This window comes from Mustela nivalis (genome assembly GCF_964662115.1).
Source record: "Mustela nivalis genome assembly, chromosome: 19".
Lineage (NCBI taxonomy): Eukaryota > Metazoa > Chordata > Mammalia > Carnivora > Mustelidae > Mustela > Mustela nivalis.
Window position 1 is genome coordinate 8,882,459 of NC_139038.1, and position 20,774 is coordinate 8,903,232.

General features: G+C 57.5%; 1 protein-coding gene across 17 annotated transcripts in view; it reads left to right on the forward strand.

Moving 5' to 3' along the window:
- Positions 1 to 20,774, forward strand: part of CUX1 (cut like homeobox 1) — a 350,246-nt gene that overhangs the window by 279,105 nt on the left and 50,367 nt on the right. For 4 of the 17 annotated variants that reach the window (XM_082712973.1, XM_082712974.1, XM_082712970.1 and 1 more), the window contains exons 15-20: positions 322 to 993; positions 2,143 to 2,208; positions 3,530 to 3,631; positions 5,782 to 6,611; positions 8,460 to 8,625; positions 9,159 to 9,215. The exons of 4 other annotated variants lie outside the window; for them this stretch is intronic. In XM_082712973.1, the coding sequence (XP_082569099.1) occupies positions 322 to 993; positions 2,143 to 2,208; positions 3,530 to 3,631; positions 5,782 to 6,611; positions 8,460 to 8,625; positions 9,159 to 9,215 (1,893 nt within the window). The remainder of the gene's footprint in view (positions 1 to 321; positions 994 to 2,142; positions 2,209 to 3,529; positions 3,632 to 5,781; positions 6,612 to 8,459; positions 8,626 to 9,158; positions 9,216 to 20,774) is intronic. 9 more of the 17 variants (XM_082712976.1, XM_082712977.1, XM_082712972.1 and 6 more) reach the window with 3 other exon arrangements.

The window sequence follows — 20,774 nt, forward strand, 5'->3', positions numbered from 1 at the left end:
GCCCCGCGACCTGTCGACTCTTTACTGTGTGTGGTACCGGCCCCTTGCCACGTTAGGGGTTTGAATCCGTGTCGAGGGGACTCTCCAGGCTGCAACGTACAAGAAAGGTGCAAACATGAAATGCATGTTGCTTGTTTCGGGGGGCCTCGTTTGGCTAACTGAAAAATTCAATCGAAAAACAAACCAACACACCTCATTGGCCCTTGGAAAAAATCTGCACTTTTTTTTTTTCCCTTGTGCGGGGCAAACTTGGCATTTTGGTCTTGGTTTTTTTTCCCTTTTGAATCCCCCATAATGCATTATGTTTGCCCTTCCTTGTAGGGTCAGCCAGGAGAAAAGGGAAAGACCAGCCTGAGAGTCGGCGTCCTGGACCCATGCCGGCCTCCCCTCCTCCTCAGTTGTCCCGCAACACGGGGGAGCAGGCTTCCAATACTAATGGTACACACCAGTTCTCACCAGCGGGGTTAACGCAAGACTTTTTCAGCTCATCCCTGGCAAGCCCCAGCCTACCCCTGGCTTCTTCGGGAAAATTTGCACTAAACTCCCTCCTCCAACGACAGCTCATGCAGTCCTTCTACTCCAAGGCCATACAGGAAGCAGGAAGCACAAGCATGATTTTTTCAACAGGTCCATACAGCACAAACTCCATATCTTCCCAAAGTCCATTACAACAGAGCCCAGATGTAAATGGCATGGCCCCGTCTCCCAGCCAGTCAGAAAGCGCTGGGAGCGTCTCCGAGGGCGAGGAGATAGACACGGCCGAAATCGCCCGGCAGGTGAAGGAACAGTTGATCAAGCACAATATCGGACAGCGCATTTTCGGACACTATGTCTTGGGACTGTCTCAAGGGTCCGTGAGCGAGATTCTGGCCCGGCCCAAGCCATGGAATAAACTGACCGTTCGCGGCAAGGAGCCCTTTCACAAGATGAAGCAGTTCCTCTCGGACGAGCAGAACATCTTGGCTCTTCGCAGCATCCAAGGCAGACAAAGAGGTGAGAGGCTCTCGGGGGCCGGCGCCAGCGTGGGAGCCCGGTCAGGGCTGTGTGTGTGCGTGTGCGTGTGACTGTGCATGTGCGCGCGCGACAAAACATTTGCGCATCACATCAGGTAAAGTTCTCTTGAGTTTTGCCATCTCTAGGGGCCGAGGGTCGGCAGGCGTGAGCCAGAGCCCGTAGATTGGGGCGGGGGGGGGTGCGGGGGGGGCATGGCCTCTGACCCCCGCTGAGCACCTCGCATATAGGAGACCCAGAACCTCACCGAATCAGACAGAATCACACCCCGTACACACATCCCAACGGGTGTAATGTCCAGTGGTCCGATGGGCCGTGGGTGCCGGCCTCACCCACGGAGCCCTCTGGTGGCATCCGGCCCTAGGGCCGCGGCAGCAGCAGCCGGGGTCAGGCCTGGGGGGAGCGTATCAGCCACGTGTCCTCTCCTCTTGCCCGCACCCACAAGGGAGCGTGTCCTGTGGCCGGCTTCCCTCCCGGTGCTGGCCTCTGTTAGCGATTTGTGCAGCCCCGTGAGCCAAACACGCCTGCCTGGAGAAAGACGCGTGAAAGTCTTATTGAAACAGCCTTCCTGCCCCACACTCCCCCAAAAGAGCAAAAGTCCGTTCGCGTCCCTGATTGAAAGAATCGCATCCCTCTTGAACGACGGGGTTCGTTCTGCTAAACCAGCAGTGGTAGAGAGGGGTAGATCTTACCAGACGCATTTGAAACACGACAAACGGAGGAGGGAGCCGTTCCAAACGGCGTCGATTTGCACAAAGCACATCGAGCTCTCTCTGGCGATGTTTACTGAAATCGACTGTCTTTGGATGATTAATGTGAGCTTTGTTCTGGGGGCTGGTGGGCCGTGCGCTTGGCAGCAGGCGGTGCTCCCTCCGTTGGACCCTCATGGCGTCGGTGCCGTGGGCCACTCTTTAGGTCTGTCTGATCTTCCGCAGCAGAGCCGTGGCCTCTGCAGGCCGGCTGGCCAGGGAAGGGCCTCTCAGAAGTTTCTGGTTAACTCCCGAGTCGCACAGGAAGCCCTGAGCCCTTTCTGTAGTGACAGGCGGCTCAGATGTCATGTCGCACAGCCCATACCGTCAACACCACCATCCCCCTGATTGTTTTGTTCTTACCACACTTGTTTTTCAACAGAGAACCCAGGCCAGAGCCTGAACAGACTATTTCAGGAAGTACCGAAACGAAGAAATGGGTCCGAAGGTATGTCGCAGGCAGGTGTTTTTCTTTGCAGTTAGTAAAACCTAGGAAGCAGCATGTCCTTAGCTGTGCATTTGGGTTAAACACTGTGCAGTGTGATTCTGGCCTGGAACCTGATGGATAAACAGCTAGTAAGTATGAAACAGAGCACGGGCCCAAGGACGTACAGTCCCTTCCTCCTGAGCTGCCCGCGCTCTGCCGGGTGCGGAAGAGGCCAGGAGAGAAAGCGCCCCTAAGAATCAGTGCCCCAGTGCCATCCCTGCCCCTGTTCAGGTGCAAATTACACCCCCCCCACACCTTTCTCAGAAGCGGGCGAGAGCATAACAGTCATCGCTCTGAGAAAAATCAGATGGCTGAGTCAGGTGACATGCTGCTGCTTCCTTGTACTTCCTTTAAACTCTGAACTGGGTTAAAGGTGCTACAGAACGAACAAATTCCAGCGAACTCCACACGTGCTCGGTTCTCCTCTGGGTCCCCCTGCGCTCCTTGGTGCTGCATCTTGAAAGGGGCTTGGCCCCCGCGGTCTGCTTGTTTTGCAATGGTTTGGTGTGGCGGCGCATACTTAGAAGGCAGTGGAGAAGTCAGATATGCTCTGTGGAAGGCTTCCAGAAGGAGCCGGGGCCAGCCCCCGGGCCTCCGTAGCTTCCGTGTGTCCGTGCATGTGGCTACTCTGCAGAGCGCCACCCTGTGACCAAGAGACTGAGGTCTTGTCCTCGATGGAGCCCTGCAGGCTCCTCGCCTCATTCATAAATTTTTGAAAGACGGCATGTGATCCTAGAGCCGAAACAGGAAGCCTTCACCCTCTTCACCTTGTATGTGCCCTTGACCGATAGGTCATCCGCCTCCACCCTCCACCCGCCTCTCCCATCGTTGCTTTTTGAGGGGGGGACACCAGTGTCCCAACAGACGTGCAGAACCTCGAGCACGGTCCCAGGCCAAAGCAATTGTTGGGGTCCCTTTTAAACAACTCGCAAACACCAGTGCCTTTTTCGGGCCTTCTTCCGGTTTCGTGCCGGAGTGGGTTGGCCTGCTCTCCCTGGTCCCGCCCCACGGGTGCCGTCCAGTTGGGTCACTGGGAGAGCTCGTCCCGCTGGCCACCAGGTAGATTCCGCAGGAAGCCCTTCCTGCTCGGGGCCGTGACGTGGCACGCTCCGCAGGTACGGCTCAGCGGGAGGCCACGCCTGCCTCCCTAACCTCCACCGGCCTCGGCTCGGCTCGGGAGCCGCTGATCAGAATGACCTCTTCGCGCAGCACTGATTTTGTGTTTGGCTGTTTGCTTCACCATCGGCGGCTCTGACGTCATGGCTGTGGCTTCTTCCCGCAGGTAACATCACGACCCGGATCCGAGCCTCCGATTCCGGATCCGACGAAGCAATCAAGTCCATCCTGGAACAAGCCAAACGGGAGCTGCAGGTGCAGAAAACGGGTACGGAATCCGCTACTGACCACTGTCTTCCAGGCTTAATTAGAAGAATTGTCATGAGTGTTGTGCTTCGCGGTAATTAACTTAAAAAAAAAAAAAAAAACCCACGCAGTAGAAGGTGTGTTTTCAAGCTTTTAGGCAAGTGCAGAGGGGAGCAGGTCTGCGCGATCTCCCATCTTCCCGTAGTTACCCGTCTTTTGATCAGGCCACATCCTAGCATTGACTCAAGAAGGGTACCCCTGGCCTGGACTGTCCCTGACTTACGCGGACGGGCAGTGTGTGTCTCGTTTCCTTCCCCGGATGCCACACGGGCTTTGTTACTCAGATACGTCCTTGACTAAACCCTGAAAGAGAACGGGTGCAAAATCAGTCCTGAGCTGCTTTCCAGAATGAACGTGGCCGAGTGGGAGGTTGTAGTGGGCAGAGGTCCGGCTCTGCGGTCCGGTGGCCTCCCTGAGAGCTGCCTCGTCCGCTGGGGGAGAGTGTTCCCACGCTCGGGGGTGCTGACCGTGAGGCACACCGGCTGTAGATTCGGCTCAGACCTGCTGCCAGGAGGAGACCCGAGCGCCTGGGTTCTCGCTCTGGGGTGCGGCATGTGGGCACACACCGGCCCCGTACCCGTGAGGCCCCTGTCTGCGGAGCCGCTCGCCCGCGGACCTGGGCACAGGGCTCCCTCCAGGCCACCACCCGGGCCCTCCCCCCAGGCCAGCCCACTCCCGCGTGATTCATTCAGTGCGAGCCCGGAGCTCCCTTCTGGGGACCAGGCCTGGGCTTGGCAGTTTTACCGCCCCGTCCTATCTAGCCTCGGGCCTCCCCCTTGCCCTGAAACACACGTACTGTTCTCCCTCCCGCTGATTCTCAGACTCGGGCTCCGAGTGAGAACGCTATGCACAGACTTGTTAAACAGCAGGTCCTGGGTGGCAAACCGGGTCTCTCAGCTCTTGTCCCGGCACCTGCCCCTCTGCCACCATCTGCCTCCTCACAGGGACCCCAGGGCACCGGGTGGGAGACTGTCCTGTGAGGCCTCAGGCCTGACGCTGGGGGAACCTTCCATGTGGCGTAGCTCGTCCTCACCAGACCAGAGCTGACTTGCAAGCCAGGCCCTCCCCCCGGTGGCTGAACAAAGCAGTTTGGCCAGACACCCTGATGGGGTGGGAGGCAGCCCCGAATCAGGAGCAGAAAGGTCCGGTTTCTCCTGCAGAGCAGTGGGGTTCCGCCTGCACCCTGAGGGTGCTGTGGGGATCACGTGGGTCCGAGAAGCGGGGCCTCTGGTCACCCAGTAAAACCAAGGCCTCGAGAGGCCTAAAAGGTTGTCCCTGTTGCTTGAAGGACTTTTTAACTCATTTAAGGTGGATGAAGAGCTGGCTTGTGTGATTCCCTCCCCCGGACGCGAAGGTGTCTGCGAACGGGAGCCTTCAGCCTGCGCAGCTCAGCCAGGGCCTTGCTCCTCGGTCTTCTGGGGGCTGGGGCCTGGGCACATGCATTTTAACAAGCCCAGCGAGTGATTCTGTGGCAGAGCCCTCATTTAGAGTCCTCGATCTAACCCATCACCCGTCCCACGCTCACAGAGGGGCATCCTGAGGCCTAGCCATCCCCTGTGACTTCCCCAAGGTCGCAGCCCTGGCTTCCCGGCCAAGGCCTGGCCACTGTTGCTGGCCACGCCACAGTCACCTGCCCCGGGAGGAAGAAACGTGAGGCAGCCCAGGCACACCGTGTCTCACTGGAGACTCTGGTCTCACGCTGCAACCGTTAGCAGAAATTCTGTTCCTAAAGGTTGACACAACCACTATAGTTCTGGAATTTAGCACACGAGAATTTTGTTTAGAAATCCTCAGGGATGGTGGCGTGTCCCCGGGGTTTGCCTGTTGCCCTCTGCCCCCCACACTCGGGGATAACGAACCCTTTTAGATGGTGTGAGGTAAAGGCCAGCGGGTCTCAGAGAGGTGACATTAGTCCATCTGGCCCTGCCCAGACGGGAAGCTCGCGGGGTCCCCTGCCCGAGGAAACGTTGGCAGAAGAGGGCAGCTTGGTTCTCCCGGAGAATCCGCATCCTGTGGGAGGCCCGGTTAGAAGGAAGCGGGGGGAACGCAGCGAGTTCCCAGCCGCGGGGGGCGAGCCCGCCACCATCTCACATCTGTGTTTGCCCCGTGCAGCAGAGCCAGCCCAGCCGTCGTCCACGTCCAGCAGCGGGAGCTCCGACGACGCCATCCGCTCCATCCTGCAGCAGGCCCGCCGCGAAATGGAGGCCCAGCAGGCCGCCCTCGACCCCGCCTTAAAGCCCGCGCCGCTGTCCCAGGCAGACCTCGCCATCCTGACCCCCAAGTTGATACCCTCCTCGCCCATGTCGTCCGTGTCCAGCTACCCTCCGCTCGCCCTCTCCTTGAAGAAGCCCCCCTCCGCCCCCGATGCCGGCGCCGCCGCTCTGCCCAACCCCCCGGCCCTCAAAAAGGAGTCCCAGGACGCGCCCGGGCTGGACCTCCAGGGAGCGGCCGAGTCCGCCCAGGGGGTCCTGAGACACGTGAAGAGCGAGCTGGGCCGCGGCGGCGTGTGGAAGGACCACTGGTGGGGCCCCGTCCAGCCCGAGCGCAAGGGCACCGCGCCCCCGGAGGACACCAAGTCGGAAGACACGGGCGGCGCGAAGGAGAAAGGTGGCAGCAGCCAGCCGCGGGCCGAGCGCAGCCAGCTCCAGGGACCCTCGTCGTCGGAGTACTGGAAGGAGTGGCCCAGCGCCGAGTCGCCGTACTCCCAGAGCTCGGAGCTGAGCCTCACCGGGGCCAGCCGCAGCGAGACGCCCCAGAACAGCCCCCTGCCCTCCTCCCCGATCGTGCCCATGTCCAAGCCCGCCAAGCCCTCGGTGCCTCCGCTGACCCCGGAGCAGTACGAGATCTACATGTACCAGGAGGTGGACACCATCGAGCTCACCCGGCAGGTGAAGGAGAAGCTGGCCAAGAACGGCATCTGTCAGAGGATCTTCGGGGAGAAGGTGAGGGGCTGGGTTCCGGGGCCTGGCTTTGCCTGTCGCTCTGGAGGACGTGGCCGTCGCCCCTGTGCTGAGCCGCGGAGCAGAAAGGCTCGTCCACCCCCGGACTTCCGGAGGGGCTGGCTGGCGAATGTTCCATCTGCCGTGTCCCCGGCTGGGGTGAGGCCCCGCCACCCCCCACGCTCCTTTCTGCTCCCGGTGACGCTGAGGTCGCCGCTCGACGGAAAATGGAAGTGAAGCTCAGGGAGGTCAACTGTAGCCCCCCAGGCGGCCGGTGGCTGAGTTCAAGTCCCACCTCTCTGCACCTCCACAGGGGTTTTTTTTTTTTTTTTTTTGGCCAAAAAAGATCTGAGCCCATAGGGAGCCCTCCAGTGTGCAGAGACGCAAAAGGCGCAAGATAGGAAAATCTCGTGTCACGTGATAGGCATAATCAGTCGTACCTTCTCGTAATTCCGAATAATCATAATAATAATCATAATCTGTTCAGCCAGACTGGTGAAATGACCTGCCCAGAATCCATGGCTCGGGCGGCGGGGCCGTGCCCGCAGCTGGCCCCGGGAGCCCCCTTCTGCCCGTCTTCCTCCCTGGCTCCTGAAAGCACAACAGTTCGTGAATGAGCCCCCAGACCCTTTCTGTTCTTGGCACTTCCCGGTAACAGATTCAGAATAATGGGGATTTACCGGGCATGTAAAGCAGAAGATAAACAGAATAACTCCGCGTCATTTCCTAGCATCGTGAGAAGCCCTCCGCTCCCCTAAAAGGCAGCCTCCCTGGAGGAGGGCACATGGCAGGGTCAGCCGTGGCCTCTGATGGGGCCCCACGCGGGGTCTCCCTCCCTCCCCCCGGCCCCGTGTCCCCTCCAGCCCCGCACTGTCCCGCCTTCCTTCCCGTCAGCGTTCGCAACGTCGCAAGCCTCGGAGCCTTACAATATCTCAACGGTGATCTCTTTGTCCTGATTTTGCAAAAGGTGATGGGGTGGAGAGAAGTGAGGCTGAGAATTTAAAGTCCCTTGAAATTTCTAGTTCAGTGTTGTAAAAATATCATGGGAGAACATTTAAATAGACATTTGTGCTCATGCCTTAAATTTAGCAGAGACTTAATAGCGTTGAACTTGTTTGGCCCGTGAGTGCAGTTTATTCTGGAACTTGAGAACTTTTCAAAAGAGTGATCGAATGCAGCCCCTAAATATCTCTGGGCTGCATCTGTGTCCTGTGGGGGGTGTTTGTGCCCATACATATGTATGGCCATATGTGAGCGTTCGAGAAAACTCGGGCATGTACGTGCAACTTGTCGGTCGTCTGCAGGGAGTCTCACTCCCGGGCTGGCGCCCCCATTGCCGCCGGCTCACCTCTGGGCCCCCACTGCAGAGCAGGGCGTGGTCAGAGAGAGCGGACCTCTCCAAAGGCCAGCCTGGCCCGGCACCCCAAGGACGACCGGCCTCCCGCCAACATCCGCTGCTCTGGCTGCCAAAGGGGTCCTTGGCCCCCCCCAGCACCTCTCCCTTTCTTGGTGCCCCCAGAGAGCAAGATGGCTTCAATACTGCCTCCTCAGGGTGTCAGGATGAGAGCCCCGGGGCCTCGGCAGGATTGAGGCCCCTGGCGACATCCTGTTCCCTCTCCCCGGGAGCAGAAAGCTAGGACATTAATGCCCCCTTGCCAGGGCAATGCCCCCCGTGACCCTGAAAAGTTTATTCCCCCACCCCAGGCTGGGGCCCTCTGCCAGGCCCAGGGGTGGGGTGGGGGCGGGGGAACGCAGTCTGTGCTCAGCCCCTAAAACGCACACTGGGTGTCGCCCATCTCGGCCTCGTGGTACATCCCGCCCCTGATGCCGTGTCTTTGATTGCCACTCCAGGTCCTAGGCCTGTCCCAGGGCAGCGTCAGTGACATGCTGTCCCGGCCAAAGCCTTGGAGCAAGCTGACACAGAAAGGCCGCGAACCCTTCATCCGGATGCAGCTCTGGCTCAACGGCGAGCTGGGCCAGGGTGTCCTGCCCGTGCAGGGACAGCAGCAGGGCCCAGGTAAGGGCAGCCCCGGCCAGAGCGCCTACGGGGCGGGGGGGGGGGGGAAATGTGCCCAGGAGGCCGCCCGCTGAGTCCTCAGGGGTCGCCCGGTGCCCGGAGGCCCTGAACTGTCCCCTTCCTCCTCCACCTGTCGCTTTGGGACGACGGCAGCTTTTAGGGGAGAGAAGAGCGTGCCTCGCTCATTTTATAAGCAGCGGGAAATGAGTTACTAATTAAGAAAATGCTGTTGATACATAAATACAAGTAAAAGTCAAGTAGCTAAATCAGGGAATCAGGAGAGAAAATCAGCGAAAGACTCAGAGGTGAAAGACAGCACGGCTCTGGCTTCCACCTGCCCCCGCCGGGAGGTCCCGGCTCTCTCCCGGCAGAGCTGTGCCTGCCTGCACGGGCCCCGAGTTCGGGCCCCCCCGGAAGGAGTGGGACCTTCAGGGCCCTTACGCTGTCCCGCATTCCACTGGGCTGGGTGCATTAGGAAGCTCTGAGTGCTGTGGCTTGTTTCCTCATCTAATTGTCACCCTTGTCTTACTCAGTTCTCCATTCTGTGACGTCACTACAGGACCCCCTGCAGCAGGGCTGTGTGAGCTCAGGTAAGTAGCTGATTTCTGTTGTTTGGTGTGAAATACTTGCGTCCCCTGTATGTATGTTTCCCTGTCCGCTGGTCTGGAGGATCCCTGGTGCTGGGTCCAGCGGGGCTGAAAATGCTCTATCCCGTCGGTGCGCTCGGCTCACGTGGTCCTACATTCTAATGGAGACAGGGAGAGTCGGCAGGTGAGCAGGGGTTTCCTCCAGCATGTTCCTGCTTGCCACCAAAGTCTTCCACCCGTCTGTGGCTTCTGGTGCTCGGGCCTGGGGGCTGGGGCCCGAGCCAGAGACAGATTCTCTACCCAGAGGGCTTCTGGATGAATAGGAGGGGACAGGATCAGAGGCGTGATGTTCCCCCAGCAGAGTCATGGTGGGGAGAAGTTCGGTCCATTTGGAAGAACTTGGGGCCACCTTCAAGCAAGAAGGCTAGGGAAGGACACGGCAGGCAGGGTCACATAAAGGAGCCAGCCGAGGGCCGCTGGGAACCGTTCGGGGTGTGACTGGATGCAGACCCACTGATGCCCGGGAGCTCTGGGCTGAGGATGCGAATCCAGCCTGGACGCGGGGGCGGGTGGGGGGCCTGGAGTGCCCGCCGACTGGGACACTAGTGGCTGCTCACTGGCGTCTGAAGCCCCGAGGTCTCGGAGGCGACGTTCCTGCCCTGCAGACCCCTCGCAGCGGCGCCGTGCTCCCCAACCCCCTTGCGTGCCCTCCGCACACTCCCGCTGGCGCAGAGCTCGGCTCGCCCGGCTTCCAGGCACAGGCGGCATCTTGAGCTGTTCCTCATTTTCCTTTACTTTTCTAAACATGTTGATTAGTCTCCATATTCCATTGATTCATTGGAAACACAAACAAAGCTAAGTGAGGAGCGCGAAGCCCGCCAGCCTGCTGCAAGTTTCACGAGGGAAAACGTGTGTAGCGCGGGGAACAGCTGGCCGGCAGCGGCCGCTACCGCTGGGAGATGCCAAACCACGCACAGATGCAGTGACCGGCCGCTGGTGGCACAGTGCCCAGCGGGGTCGCGCGTGGGGTGTCCTCGTGTGCTTTTGACCCAGGTGGGGGTGGGAGGCTGCCTGTACCCAAATGGTCAATCTCCTCGGCTGGGCATCTAACTGGCGCGGTTGTCCGCCCGCAGAAGGATCCCAGGTTCTTCCTTCTCGCATCATTTGCGGGTCGGGCAGTGTCACTGGCAAGCCCCGGAGGACTCACCCGACCCCGGCGCCCCTTCCGGATGCGGGAGGGCAAGTGGTGCCCAGAGCTGTCTGCACCCGAGCTTTGCAGACGCTTGCATGGAAAATCGGCCCTGCCTCTTGCTCCCATGGAGAGCTGGCCTCCCACGGAGCCCTCCGAGAGCATTTCCTGCCCCACGGGAGTCAGGACCAAACGTTGGGCAGGATGTGATCAAAATCACTTGCTCCTAAATAAAACGGGAAACCTGCAATTCCAGGTTCGTTATGATCGATGCCCAAATCTTCTCCACGCGCGAACAAATCCTTAAAAAGAATGGCCTTCCGCTCTTTCTCGTATGGCAGGTCGTTGGTACCGTGCTGGACTTCCATTGTCCGTCGTCATGTTCCCAACGTAGGAAAACCACGGCAGGCTCCTCGGAGGGCCGTAAATGGTATTTGTAAGGTATAGAATAAGGCGATGTGTGGAACTCTTGGAAGGTCTGCAGATTGGCAGAGGTAGGGAGCCCCTGGGTAAAAGTGAGCACTGAAGAACTTTCCAGTGGTTTCCATGAAGATGGGGCAGGCGGGCCTCTCCCCGTGTCACCTCAGCCAGACGAAGACGGACTGCAGACCGTTCCCCCACCATGCACGTTGTCAGTCAGCAATAGGGAAACTGTGGACATAGTAGTCATGGTGATTGTGGAGAGAAATCGAAAAATATTTCATATATTCTAGAAAAATATTTTTTTAAAGATTTATTTTAGAGAGTGCGTACGCATGGGGAGGGGAGGGGAGGGGAGGGGGCAGAGGAGGAAGGGGAATGTCCAGCAGCCTCCCCACCCGGTGCGGAGCCCCATGCGAGGCTCGATCCCGGGACCCTACGATCATGACCTGAGCCCAAAGAGTCGGACACTCAACCGACCGAGCCACCCAGATCCTCCTAAATTCTTTTAATATCACAATGGTAGCGAAGCCAAAATGTTTCTCTGGATCGGCAAAGACTAGATAGTGCTTGTCGGAACGAGAGGGACGATTATCACGGTGGCAGGAGTGTTTCTTCACTATCAGTGTTCTCTTTTCAAGAGCGTTTCTAAAAATCAACGTCGCTGAGCTTTTCAATATACGGAATTTAGATGTGAAGAACAGAATCATTTTATGATGGTGACTACTGGTAAATCACTGCGATGGACGCCCAGGGGAGTCCAGAATCTTCCCCGACCCAGCAGAGAATCAGGGTGTCTCTGAGGAAGGCTTCAGTGACACTGCCCCAAAGGCACGGTCATGAAGGCCCCGGTTCTAGGATTTTCCCAGGGTTCTGGTTCTCTGTCCTCACCATGGCTACCACGGAATCCTTCCAAGATGCCCCGCAGACCTAGAAAGATGCTGTGGCTCCGTGAGGGCTGGTGGCAGCAGGAGGATTACCCCAACCCCAGGTGGGCTGGTTCCTGAACACCGGCAAGAAATGCTCAGCGTTTCCAAGCTGGCCTGGCGGTGAGGGGTGTCCCAAGCGTGGAAGGCCTCTGGGACACCGGCCTGTCCACAGCCCTTCAGGGAGGGAGGTACGTCTCGGAGCGGAGAATGCGTGGGCCCGCGCAGGGCTCTGTGCTCCGTTACCATGGTGATGATGCCCGCGAGTGGAGTGTGGCCTCGCTCATCCGAGCCACAGACTGCTGACGCGGGAATCCGTTTGCCTCACTACAGAATCCCCGTCCGCCTCTTCCTGCCCGGCGCTGTCGCCCCCAGGGTCTCTGTTTCCCTTAACGATGTGTATGTCAAGCTTGTTGGTGAGTTTCACAGCGAGAGACCGAACTTGGAATCCCATCACCAGTTCCTCTCGGTGACCGGAACCATTCCCGAATGTTCCTTTGATGATCTGAGCATTGGGGTGATGGCTTTGGGCCTTCAGGAAGCTTGATGCCCTCTACTGCTGGCGACCTGTGCGTTTTCTCGGAAGCTGTGGGGGCCTCGATGAAGGGTCAGGAAAGCGGGGGGCTCCGTGCCAATCGCATGAGTATCTTTTAAAAAGAAGAGGCTGTGGGGCTGAAAGGCCAGAACTTCAGATCGTACCAGTGAATGTGTTCCCAGGCAGCCCAGCCCTCCGCAAACATTTCTGAGCCGGCTCCTTTCAAAGTGGCCAGTGTCTCGGGGAGGGGCGTCGCCAGCTCCATCCAGGGTCGTCTTTGATCGAATAGGGCAGGCGCGTGCTTGAAGGTGGATTGGCGGGGCGGCCTTTAGGGATAGACTCTCCATGTCGTCTTTTGTGTGTCGTCTGCTCCCGGTACGGCGCATCAGCCGACCTCGCAGTGCCCAGCCATCGCGGTGCTCTGGGGAAGCCAGGAAAGCGCTTACAGGACGGGGGGGGGGGGGGGAATCCCTGTGCGGCTGGTCTTCTTGGAGTGGGTCCTGCTGTCCAAGCTTACTGGGCAGCTGGCTTTATTAAAGGGAAGAAAACCTTGAGCTTCAAGGAAGGGGGTTGCATGCGTGCCCACGGATAGCTGGGTAGGTAGGTCCATGCCTGGATCACTAGGTAGTTACGCTCCAGGAAGCCACTGGATTTTTTTTTTTTTTTCCATTTTCCTTCCCTGAAGCTCATTTCATATTCACAGTTCCTTGGTGTGATTAATCTTTTTGCCCCAAGGGAAGGAAGGAGACAAGAGACGATCTAAAAGGGGCAGAAATAAAAGAGCCGGGGTGGGGGGGTTGGTAGCGATTTTCCTGGATGCCATGTTAGTCTACATTCCAGAGGACAGTGCGCTCCGCTGTGTAACTTTTTAAGAGGAGAGCATTTGGGTACTGGAGCTTACAAGCTTCCGGCCCGGCCTCCGATGGATTATTGCAGACTCTAAACGAAAGGACGGCCCAGCCTCCTCAGATGAATTCTAGAACATCCAGCTTTTTTCCCAGTGTTGTGTCAGTGGGGGGCTGTGGGTTCCAAGTCTTCTCCACCCCACCCCCCGTGGAGAATTCCATGGCTCCGTGTCCCTGTTCTCAGCATGGCATCAGATGCCTCTGGAGGGGACAGCTGTGACAGCGTCTTGAACGTGGGTGGTCTCACGTGTGCGCCCTCACTGACACGACGGCCACGGGCTGGGTGCCGTACATGGCCTCGTGCACCCCGGAGAGTCCCGCGGCCGCAGTCCCTGGTGAGGGACAGGCTGACATTCCTTTGTGATACGCATAATGACTCTCGTTTCGTGCCCATGAGATGACCGGGAAAGTATGTGCAGGGTTAGTGCTTTGAACTCAGCTGTCGGATTCTCATGCAGGCATTTGGGTAGCATGGCAATAGGAAGGGGAGGGGCTGGGCGCACCCCCCAGAAGATTCCGTGGCCCTGTCTGAACATCATCTGGCACATTAGACCAGATTTGATTTGATTTGACCAGATTTCCCTTTCGGGGGGGGGGGTCGTCTTTATTTATTTGTATATTTGAGAGAGAGAACATGCTTGAGCAGGGGGAGGAGCAGAGGGAGAAGCAGGCTGAGCAGGGAGCCCGTCTTGGGGCTCGATCCCAAAGGCAGACACTTAACTGAGCCACCCGGGCGCCCCCTTTCCTTCTCATCAGAATAAATCAATCAACGATAGTAACCGCTGGTTCTCTCCCGAAAGAGTTACTCTCTAACTCCTGAAAAGATTTGTATATAACTGACTTAGACCTAGTCTCAGACAACAGAGAGACAAAAGAGAATTCTAGAAGGCCGCAGGTAAACTAGCACGTGCCCTTCCCTGAGCGAGATGGCTGCCGGCGGCCCTCATGGGACGTGGGGCTCAGCCTTGCGCACCCACTCATTGTCGCCAGGATGCGGTGACACGGTGGCCTGCAGAACAGAGTGTTCGTTCGTTTCTTTTCTTTCTTGATTGAAACCTACGTTAAGGTGCTTTCATTGTATCAAGAATGCCATAATAAAGAAATGACTGGCTTCCGTACGGTCAGAAAAGACAGGTTTCTGGATGCAGGCACAGCCTCCCTTCCCGTTGTCTGTCGTCGGGCATGTGTGGGTGCAGACCCCGCGGCACTAAGGGAGTCCCCAGGAGGGGCTGAGCCGGGAAGGGCCAAGGCGCCGGTGGGGAGAACATCACAGAGGGAGCTCTGCAGGCATGAGGTTCGGAGCCGGGAAGAACGGGGCATGGGTGGAACCTTTGGAAAAGGTGAGAAGTGCCTCAGTCAGCTTTTTTATTTTCCTCTTAAAATGCCAGTAGGGAGCGACTGGCTGGCTCAGTTGCTGGTGCGCATGATTCTTGATCTCGGGGCTCTGGGTTTGACCCCCACTTGGGGCATAGAGATTACTTAAAATATTTTTTTTTAATAATAATAATAAAATGACAGGAAGAAAGTGGGTTCTGGGAGAATTTTGTCTTTCCTCTGTGTAGCTGAAGTCACTGTGCTGCCTGGAGGCTGAACAGGAGGGAGAAAAGCACAGACGCGGGAGGGACCAAGGCTCCTGGCTCTTTCTGGGTGACCTTGGCGACCTGTCCCCTGGCGGTGCTGGGCCTGGGAAGCCAGCCTGCTGCCTCTCATCTCCGTGCTTCTTCCCCCGCCGGTGGCTCTTTCTGGAGAGAAGGTGAGCCTGAGGAGTGTGTGCTCCAGAACCAGCCAGGCCTGAGACCCCTGGGCGAGGTACAACTCAGGAACTTCCCACCAGGGCCTAGAAAATTCCTTGCCCACCTTGGGTGCGGTGCCGTAACTTGCTCTTCCAAGAGTGAGGCGTCTCCCCGTGCGTGCCAGGATGGTCCCGGAAACTGCGCTCTGTGAATTTCCTTCTGATTAATGTCTTTCAGAAATTGTCAACCTTCTCTCAGCCGAGCTCGGGTGAGAAGGGGTTTGGCTGTACTACAGCTAATCCTTCAAGAGCGACAAGATACAGAATGGGGCACAGCAAGCCCATGAGGGCCTCAGAGGGGGGCCCCCTCCCAGCCCACAGGCCACGGGACAGGAGCCTGCCCTCTGACAGATTCCCTCGCAGTGTGACTCGTTGGTCCCACCTCCCCCTCGTGCTCATGCCCACGCTGCTTTTCAGCTCTCGTAGCCCCTGGGACTATCGTGGGATTGGTTGCAGCAGACCGGCCACATGACCCTGAAGCAGCCCCAGTACAACACAGAAGGGCAGGGGAGAGTGAAGGCCCTGCACAGGCCTCCCTGCAGCCAGTACTGAGCAGGCAGCCTGCTCAGGGTTTGCTCTCAGGCAGGAGATGTCAGCCTCACCGTTCCCGGGAAAGGCTGCTCTGGCATAAAGTGGGATTTGCCACCATGCCGCTACCAAAAAGGAAAAAAAAAAAAGGAGAGAATTAGAGTAACTCAAAGTAACAGATTTATTTGACTTTTTTTTAAAATGATGAGTTGTGGGTTTTCTTGAATAAATGAAATGGCACCGTGATTATAAAAGGCAAGATTTTGAAGGGCTTACACACTTCTTTAAAAATAAGTCGCCCACCTTCCCTAATCCCCTAGCCTCCCAGCCGCCCTCCCCAGAGACGATTCTGCTCCCAGTTCCCCGTAGCCGGTGCTGGATACTGTTCCGCAGAGAAGGGAGCACGCAGGCCTCAAAGGGCTGTGCCTTCTCTTCTCAACTAGCAATACACCGCAGACGCTTCCCAGGCCAGTACACAGAGTACACGTCCTCTTTTTACAGCCGTAGGGAGTCCCGTGTCTGGATATATACCGTATTTCACTTAACCAGTCACGAGTGAGAGAGATGCAAATTACCTTTAACATCCTCTGGGCAGTTCCGTCAGTTAAAGCGACTGCCTTCAGCTCAGGCCATGATCGCAGGGTCCTGGGATCGAGCCCCACATCGGGCGCTCTGCTGGGCGGGGCACCTGCTTCTCTCTCTGCCTCTGCCCCTCCCCACCACTGGCAGGCACACGCTCTCGCTAATAAAATCTAGAAAATAAAATAAAATATAAAATAAAATACTACTTTTAACAGCAAAACCTAAGAAACTCTCCCACAGAGAGCAGCCTTGAGCGCCAACGAGCAGCGCAATGAGGCCGGCTCCGCGGACTGCCACGGGCTCGTCCAGCCGCTGCCAGCGAGCGATTGTGTGGCCTTGGGCAAGTGACTCGATCTCACGGAGTCTTCTCAGTGCCGTCTGTAAGGGGGAGAAGACAGTACCTGTCCGCTATGCTGTTGGGAGGTTTAAATGACTTTGTGCACAGAAGCCTCCACAGCAGGCTGGCCCAGAGCAAGCGCTGTCGGAGCCTTTATTTCTGCCGACGCCACAACCAGTACCGTCCTGTGCCGCTGAGGTGTGCAGGGAGAGCTGCAGCGTCGTGCACACGCACATCCCAAATGTCAGGCCTCTGCCTTCAAAACGGGAAAAAATTCGAGCCGCTCACTCCCTGGGTGGAGCTCGTTGCGCGCGAACATCGCTGCGTGGCAGCCGGCACCGAGGTCCCCTGAAGGGATAACTGCGCGTAGCTCTCCACATTCTCCGCTTCTCTGAAATGCCATCCTTGTTTGGAAGCTGCCTGTCCAGCCACCGTTGTGTAAAGTCGATCCCAAATCCTGAGCTTCCAGAATAAGACTGCGGGTTACCCCTCGTGGCGTCTGGGGCGCGAACCATCATGGAACCAGGCCATCTTGTCTGGACACAAGGGTTGACCATTGGCAGAGGCGAGGGACAGTACCATCCCCCTCCGTGCTGGCACACCCCAGCTCCCCTTTCGGAGAAAGCCCTTGCAGGCCCTGGTCACGGGCCTCTGGACGTGTCTGCCTTCTGTCCCCGTTAGACTTCGTTTGGAAAACAGAATTTACCGTACACTGGGCCTTCAGTGCAAGAAGCAAAAGTAGGTCCCAGGGGCAAACGAGGACTTGGGCTTTCAGTGGTTTGGTTCTCGGGAAGGCCGAAGAACGCTTGAACGGCTGAACATGCTCAGGTAGTTTAAAAAATGTGGTAGGAGTGAAATGAGGAAACGCACGTATTTGTGTGTCTGTGTGCCGGCCACACTACTACTACCTTTAATCCCTCAGCAGTAAGAGGACGTGATTTCCCCGGTCTCATGGACGGAGAAGACCAAGGCCCAGAAATGAGAGGTGCTTTGGCCCCAGTCAGGAAGATGGAAACGGCAGGAGGACCGTCCTGAGACCGGCGGCCCAGCTGGGGTCCAGGCGAGCTGCCCTTTGCCCCTGAGGGCGTAGTCGCCCCACCACGGGGGTCCTTGGAGCCACACTCAGAGAGAAGTGAAGGCCACGTTTCAAACCAAGGAGCAAAACCGGTTCAAATTACACAGTTGGACAAATAACAAAAAAGCAGATCCAAAACAGAAGACAGTAGAAAATCTGATACCTGTGTTATCCTGGGATGTATCCCTTATATTTCGGCCGGGAGAAGAGGAGAGAACCCAGTGACAGGTCAGTGGCAGAGTCGGACCCAACTCTGTGAAGTTTTGCAATGAAACGTTTGTAAATCCATCTGGCCCGTGAGACATGTCCACGCTGCTTTGAAACCTTCCCGTCTACATCCAAGGGAAATACACACGGTGGCCCAGCGCCCTCTCCCGTGCTAAGGGACAGCCCTGCCTTTCGGCTGTCATGCCCTCTTCCTGCCGGAGGCCCTGAGCCAGCCCGGGACCCCGGGCCCCCAGGCCCCTGGTCCCCCCATGCATGCTGGCCCCTTGGCCACACTCGGGGCCCTCGCGAGAGAAGGAAGGCGTCTCTGCTAAAGAGCCAGCCAGGAGCCTCCCATCACCGGCTTCCTCCTGATTTTGTGTTTTGTTCTTCCCTTTGGAAGTAGAGTCCCTAAATATAGCCCGAGTCTGAATTGGCAGATGTTGGATTTGTCCTTTACAAGAGGACCAAAATTAGTCTGTCATTTGGCACCTAAATAAAGCAGCCAAACTGCCTTTGTACCAACTTTGCGACAAGGAGGGACCGGAGCTGTAGCGTTTTGTCTGATAAGGAAACTTTCTGGGAAGCTGTTCGCAGTACCTCCGAAGCCAAAAGCTGGGAAGGGGGAGCCACAGAGGGGGCGTGGAGTGCAGAGGGATGTGCCTTCCTCCCGGCTAGACCCGCTCGGCCCCGTGCGTCACGGGCAGCTCGGTTCCACGTGGTTGAAATAGCTCCTGAGATCGGGAGAGAGAATCCATACTCCAGCGAAATAATAGAGCAGAGCAAAGAGCCGTGCTTCGTGTGTTTTGGGGAGGAGGAGGACAGTCTGTCCAGAGTGCCTGGAGCCGGGTGAGCAGCGGGGCTCCCCAGGGGCAGCCGAAAGATGTTATAATCAATTACCACATCATAACACTGATGTATGATAATTACGGAGTGTTTCTCCTGAGATAGTGCCGCATTTGGCTGCGATACAGTTCTTTCATGGTCCACTGCCTGATTAATATGCAAATAATAGGCTGATTGCATGATGAATGCGGAAAATGAGTTCGCTGATAACGTGAGCACTGAAGCGGGAAGATGATAAATTACTTTTACTGACTGTCCTACATTAAGTACCCTTTCTCAACAATTTCATCACAAATTAAGTAAAGCAGTGTGGAGAGATCAGGAGGAGGTGTAAAATAACGCACCTTAATAGCTTGCCTAGTCCCCATCCGCTGCCCCCGCGCGACCCGGTGCCCCAGGGAGGGGGCGTGCCAGCCCCCCCACCCGCTGGAAAACCGGGTCGCAGCCCCCCCACACCAGCACGTCCAGCGGCTGCCGTCAGCCCCGGATTCTCTAAGGAACATTCTGTCACAGTCCAAACATCATTACCCGCACGCCAGGCTGCCCGGTGGTGTCGTTGAGAGGGGACGGGCCACTCCTGGTGGGGGACGCTAGCACCTCCAGACAGACGGACCCCGCAAAGCCTGTGGTTCCCCCGGGGCTCCTGGGGAAAGGAGAGTCTCTGAGCTGCAGGCCTGGAAGGTTCAGGAATAAAACCACATTCAAAACCGCCTCTTGCAAATCTGGGGAAATTAGTTCTGCTCTCGGAATAGCAAGAGTGACCTGTCCGCCGTGGAGCATTGGCCTTCGGAAAAGGCTGGGCAAGTCTGCCCGAAGCCAGGAAGGAACCTAGAGGAAGAGCGAGGACACGGGCGTGCGGGCGCACACACTCACACGCGCTCGCACGGTGATTAATCTTTGATTACAGCAAAGCAATTTAACTAGAGGGTTTGTTTTTTCCCATCTCGGTAATATATATTTAGACTGTTTGTATGACATACATTTTCTCTTAATGCACAGGGACGCATTGATAAGTGTTCATACACACAGCTGTTTCGGTAATAAGGTTATTGAAGGTAATTTGAAAGCATTATTTCTAAATCAGTATGGATCTGCAGAAAAGCTGGAAACCGGGGTGAGCACCGAGCTCCTGAAGCAGGGCCAAGTGTGTGACCCAGTGCTGCTTCTGTAACTTTGCCAGGCCGAGTTCACGACAAGAGATGAATGGTAATTTGAGCAGCGTTTTTAATTTTGAGCTGAGTTCAATGAACGTCGAATTCCCAAACTCTGCCTTTGATGTGCAGAGTGACTTCAGAGCTTATAAAACACACACCAGAAACACGAGGCCCCCCGAGAGAGGGCAGACAGACGCCCCGAATCGTCTGCCAAGCCCACCCCGACTCGGCCACCGCCACAGGAAGGCGCCACGTGGGTCAGCCCCAGGGTTACAGAGAACGTCTCCCCAGCTCCCCCACCGCCACCGCGCGCGCTTTCCCAGTTGGGGGAGAAAAGAGTGAAAAACCATCTCTTGCCCCCCCCCCCCCCCGTGCTATGCACCGGGCTGAGGTGCCCAGCCGAGGACGGTCCTGCCTCCTCCCTGCTCCCACGGCGGGCCCACTGCCACCACCAGAGCCGGGAGCTCAGCGCCCCCTCTGGTGAAGTCCACCCAACCTTGGACTCAGCCTTGTCTCCCCAGAACGGCCCGCTTCGGTGAACAGCGTCCCGCTGCCCCCACCCCTGTGGTCTAAGCCCAAGTCGGGCAGCCTCTCTCCATTCTTCTCTCCTCCTCACGCACCCTCCCGAACACGCTCGTGTGCATGCCGACAGTTTCTATTCCCTAAGTGTGTCTCCGATCCTTTTGCTTCCCCTTCCCGCGGTGCCCACCCTGGCGCACGCCTCAGAGCCTTCCTTCCAGATGGCACAGCCGGCTGGGGCCCTCCCCTGCTGCGGCCCCTTCCCCACCCAGAGCCCCACCTTCTCAGTGTGCGACCCGGCCCCCATCTTTTTCCTCACTCACTCCCGGCTCACCCAGCCTCAGCTTCCATGTCACGGTGCCCCCCACACACACACCCCCCAAGCGTCCCTGCCCTGCCCTTGTCTCAGGGTCTTGGTGACCATGACTTGCTTCATGAAGTCTGCCCGGCTCCCCACCGCGCCCCGTCTCCTAGCACCCTGCCGGCACTTAGAGGACCGCCTCGCTGAATGAAAGACACAGGCCATTTCTCCAAGTGCTTAGAGGTCAAG